The 4,758-nt window shown below is 65.8% G+C and overlaps 1 protein-coding gene across 1 annotated transcript; it reads right to left on the bottom strand.

The window, feature by feature from the left end:
• Window positions 1–1,418: 1,418 nt before the first annotated feature.
• Window positions 1,419–3,216, bottom strand: LOC122101277 (basic proline-rich protein-like). The gene is made up of 3 exons (XM_042671633.1): window positions 3,096–3,216; window positions 2,000–2,413; window positions 1,419–1,894 (listed from the first exon to the last, which is right to left on the bottom strand). The coding sequence occupies exons 1-3, from the start codon at window positions 3,214–3,216 to the stop codon at window positions 1,419–1,421; spliced, it is 1,011 nt and encodes a 336-aa protein (XP_042527567.1).
• Between the last annotated feature and the right edge of the window lie 1,542 nt (window positions 3,217–4,758).

Genomic DNA, 4,758 nt, shown 5'->3' with positions numbered 1-4,758 from the left:
AGGCTCCTCACCTCCACTCTGCTGGGAGGGCCTTGCCCCAGGGGGCCTGCCCTGCAGTCCTGTTGGCCAATGCCGGCTGAGGCTGGAGGCCTGGGAGGGTTCCTCAGGACTCGCTCAGCAGGCCTGGAGGGGGGGGGGGGGGGGAACGGCGGGTGAAAACCACGCACACCGCCTGCGCCTGCTGCCGCGGTCTAAAGAAGGAGGCACCAGGTAGAGGCGCCAGGTGGGGAAGTTTGTCCACTTGGGTCAGAGCTCAACGAAGCGCAGCCGGGCAGCGGCCTGCCACGGTGGGGGTGGGGGGACGGGGCCACGCTTGGGCCTCGCCCCTCTGGGAACCAGAGCCGGCCCGGCCAGTGGCTGTGTCCTGCCCTCCAGAGCAGGCCTCCTCCACCCAACGCTCTTTTTCTTCGTGGCTAATCAAGACACAGCCTTTCATCCTCACCTTAATTTACAAGGCAGCTGGCGCCAAGGATATTTTTAATAAAAATTAGGTACAAGCAGATACAGGGGATTAATAGTTGTATTATGATTTTATAGTTCTCCATATACGGCTTCGTGGAAAAGACAATCAGAGAGTAGAGCCATTTCAGGCAGATAAAATGGGGCATTTATTTTTAATGGAAAGAGAATTTCAGGACTCACCGAGCCGTGGAGAGAGTGCCGGGGAGGGCTTCACGGGCTGGCAGAACAAAGAGGAGGCTGGAGGCTTGGCGGCCTCCATGAAGAGCCCCAGGGGAGAGGACAGGGTGGCCGGGCCGGGCCAGGGCCTCCCCAGGTGAGGGGCCCAATCAGCTCCTGTGAGGCCCTGCCCAGCGCAGCCCTGAGCAGGCCCCCTCCCAGCCTCAGTTTCCCCTGCTGGGCCCCGGAGAGCTTCAAGGTCAGGTGTCACACAGCCGAGTCCATCCCCACCTCTGCTCCTTTCCAGGAAGATGCGCGCTGTCTGGCTGCCAACTACCTGGAGTCTGACTCAAGGTTCTGACTCAGCCTTCCTCGTCCCCTCCTCCGCCTGAGACCCCACGCCAGCCCCTCACGCTCGCTCTACCGCAGCCCTGCTCCGGGCCTGCCCCGGCCAGGCTGACCCGGCCACCCTCAGCTCCCCCCAGGTCCTCCCCCAGGTCCTCCCCTGCCTCCCCGCCTGGCGATTGTGGGCAGAGGCTGCATCTGTCCAGGGCACCAAGCCCAGAGTGCAAAGCAGATGCCACCTGTCGGGCACAGCGTCAAACCGAGGCCCTGCCGCGGCTGGAGCCCGACGCCACACGGTGAGGACCAGGCCTGCTCCGCGCCCACCCCACCCGGAAACCCCTTCACAGGCTTCAGGATTTGATGAGGACAGGCTCCGCTGGGCAGGTGACCCACAATGACCAGGGAGACCCAGGTCCCCAGGGAAGAAAGAAGGACCCGGGACCACAGGGAAAATGTCAGCAGGTGATGACACTGCTGCTTCCTGGTGGGAGGGGCGTGGCCTGGCTGCTTCCTGGTGGGAGGGGCGTGGCCTGGCTGCTTCCAGGTGGGAGGGGCGTGGCCTGGCTGCTTCCAGGTGGGAGGGGCGTGGCCTGGCTGCTTCCTGGTGGGAGGGGCGTGGCCTGGCTGCTTCCTGGTGGGAGGGGCGTGGCCTGGCTGCTTCCTGGTGGGAGGGGCGTGGCCTGGCTGCTTCCTGGTGGGAGGGGCGTGGCCTGGCTGCTTCCTGGTGGGAGGGGCGTGGCCTGGCTGCTTCCTGGTGGGAGGGGCGTGGCCTGGCTGCTTCCTGGTGGGAGGGGCGTGGCCTGGCTGCTTCCTGGTGGGAGGGGCGTGGCCTGGCTGCTTCCTGGTCGGAGGGGCGTGGCCTGGCTGCTTCCTGGTGGGAGGGGCGTGGCCTGGCTGCTTCCTGGTCGGAGGGGCGTGGCCTGGCTGCTTCCTGGTGGGAGGGCTGTGTTCTGGTCCTAGTCTGGATGGGCAGGTCCTTCCTGGCCACCAGTCAGTCTCCCTCACAGCACAGCTCCTCCCCCTACCTGCCTCCCACCCCCAGCGGGAGGGGGCAGGCTCTGTGAAGGCCCTGTGGGGCTTGGCAGGGGTCTCCCCAGCTGTGACACAGGCTCCGGATCAGTGTCCCGCAGCAGGGCACGCAGCTTAGGAACCTGAGCCTGGGGGTGGGTGGGCTCCTCCGAGGTCACCCTCTGTGACCTGAATCGCACCTCACCTTCCAGACCCTGGCTGCCTGGTCTGCTGCCGTCATGGTGAGCCCCAGGGCTGAGCTTCCTGCGGCCTGGGGTCTGCGGGCCGCTCAGGTGAGCGCCCACCACCTCAGCCAGCGGTGAGCAGGGCGGTGGGGGACACCACCAGGAGGGCCCAGGGCCCCTGCCACAGATCCCGCACACAGAGTCGGGGGCCACGGACAGCGCCCGCAGGGGCTCCAGGAATGCGCGCACCAATCCATCTGTCAACACAACAGAAAGAGAACAAGCCAGCGCCGCAGAACCTCTGGCCGCCCGCCCGCCGTGCGGCCACCCCAGAACCGGGCGGCTCCACTTTCTAAATCACACAAATTAATTTAGAAATCAGAGCGGCTCCAGCAGCTAGACTGCAGATTTCAAAACAGCTTAACAAATTACCAAATCCCCTTTAAGAAGACAAATTATTCCAGCTCCCTCTGCCGCCTGGTTAATTATGCATGCGCTTTTGTTAGGCATTGTTAAATATTCACTAGCTGCAGGTTTGCACTTGTGACCCACAGCCTCATTTCTGGGCCCGTGGCAGTGGCACCCTTGTCATCCAGGCACAGCAGGTGCTGGTCTTGGGAACATCCGGCAAGGTCCGGCCACCCGGCAGGGGCCACCTCCCAGACTGCACCAATCCACAGCACCACAGCGCCGCTCACCTGCCAGGATCACCTTCCCCCCGGGCTGCTAGGCCAAGCGCAGAGCAGACCAGAGCCTGCCCAGAGCCCTGGTCCTCTTCCTGCTCCCTCCCTCCACCCTGCTCCCAGCTGTCTCGTTCAGCGCCTCCCTCCCAGGTGGCCACCATCTGTCCGCGCCCAGCCCTGCCGCGATGTCACCTGTGAGGGCGCCACGGCATTCGGAGAGCCACGTGCTACCTCCTAAGCCAGGCTGTCCTCAGGCCGCCTGGAGGCTGCCCCGGCTCCACCAGCAGCAGGGCCCGGGGGCCCTGGCCGGCTGCAGCCCCTCGGGGGGCACAGGCTCGCTCCTGCCAGGGGGAGCTGGGCTCTGGCCTGTCCGACATCTCTGGGAGGGGTCACACACGCCAAGGGACGCGGCTCCCGTCCTGTCAGACTCCGCTGCCGGTGACGAGAGCCCCAGCTGCCCGGGGCCCGCTCCCACCGCCCCACGCCTTCCTCCAGGCCACCCGTGTTCCTGACAGGTGGCCGGAGCCCACAGGGCCAGGGCTCCGTGCCCTTCCCAGTCCCCCACCCCACACCAGGGCTCCCCACCTCACAAGCTGGAGATCAACTCCCAAGTGTCCTCCAGAGGCCCTCAGCGGCCACACCAAGAGGACCCTGCTCCGGGACACCCGCACCCACCGCAGGCAGGGGTGCCGGGCACGGCACAGACAGCCGTCCACCCCCAGAGCCAGGAGTCAGCCCTGTCCCCTGCACACGCACACCCACACACTCACAGCCTTACACACACAAGTGCCACACCTCCGTGTGGCGGCAGACACACTGTGCACAAACCTGTGTGTTCCCAGGTACAAGGCCTGCACACGTGTAAACCGTGTGCCAAGATGTACTCACATTCTCACGGCCACATGGAAGCGCCAGAGCTCTGACGTCAGTGTCTTCTTGGGTCTCACCATGTGGACAGCCGGGCCACAGGCGGGACCACCTCAGCCTCTTCTCACTGATCAGCTGCGCTTAGGAAATCCTGAGAGCGTGCTGGCGGGACCCCACGCGGCTGTGTGAGGCCAGAGCAGGCCAGGGCAGTGCCGGGGTGCAGGGCAGCCCCCTCCCTTGACCCCCACCCCATCCTGCATCCCCTACCCTTAACCCCCATGGTGGCTGCGTCAGGCCAGGGCCTAGCACTGGAACTCCAAGCTGCCTGCCCCTGCCTCAAACCCTGCAGCCGCTGCTCGAGACCGCACGCACTCCTACTCACACGCACGCACACCAGCCTCCCCTGGACAGCAGCTCCTGCCATCCCTGGGGTCAGGGCTGGTCCCACCACCTCCTGGTCAGGGCTGGTCAGGGCTGGTCAGGGTTGGTCAGGAGTGGCCTGGCCAGGCCCTGGAGTCACAGCACCCGGTGCTCCAGTGCTCCCCGCGCTGGCAGTGCCTCCCCTGCTCTGTGTTCACGCTGCAGGCCTACAGGACACCCCAGGTCCACGCAGGGGCCGCACACGCTCAGGCCCCGTCTCTGGTAGAGGGGGGCGGCGGGGGCCCGGCGCCCGGCTGGTGGTGTGGGGCTGGGCCCGCCCCGGCGCGCCTTTGCGCTCACTTTGGAAAGTGTCAGTTCAGCAGTCTGGCTGACGACCCGCTCCACGGCGGCCTTAAAGCTGTCCACACTCATAAATCACCCGGGATTTGAATAAGCGCCGCTGGCAGGCCATTTTTCAGAACCCCCCCACACTCATGCGCGTGAGCCTGGCTGGGCCGGACCGTGGGTGGAGGGGAAAATGAATTGAGATGAGGCCGGCAGCCGGCGGGCGGCTGTCACCTCACTAGAGAAGTTTATGGAGCTGCGGCTGCCTCCAGGCGCACGGTGCGCTCTCCCCCAGAGCCGGGCCGCACCGAGACAGAGCAGAGGCCGCCCCGCGCCCCGGGAGGACC

Source organism: Dipodomys spectabilis, unplaced genomic scaffold (assembly GCF_019054845.1).
Source record: "Dipodomys spectabilis isolate Male_0828 unplaced genomic scaffold, ASM1905484v1 ptg000648l, whole genome shotgun sequence".
NCBI lineage: Eukaryota > Metazoa > Chordata > Mammalia > Rodentia > Heteromyidae > Dipodomys > Dipodomys spectabilis.
This window is presented reverse-complemented; position numbering and strand designations above follow the sequence as displayed.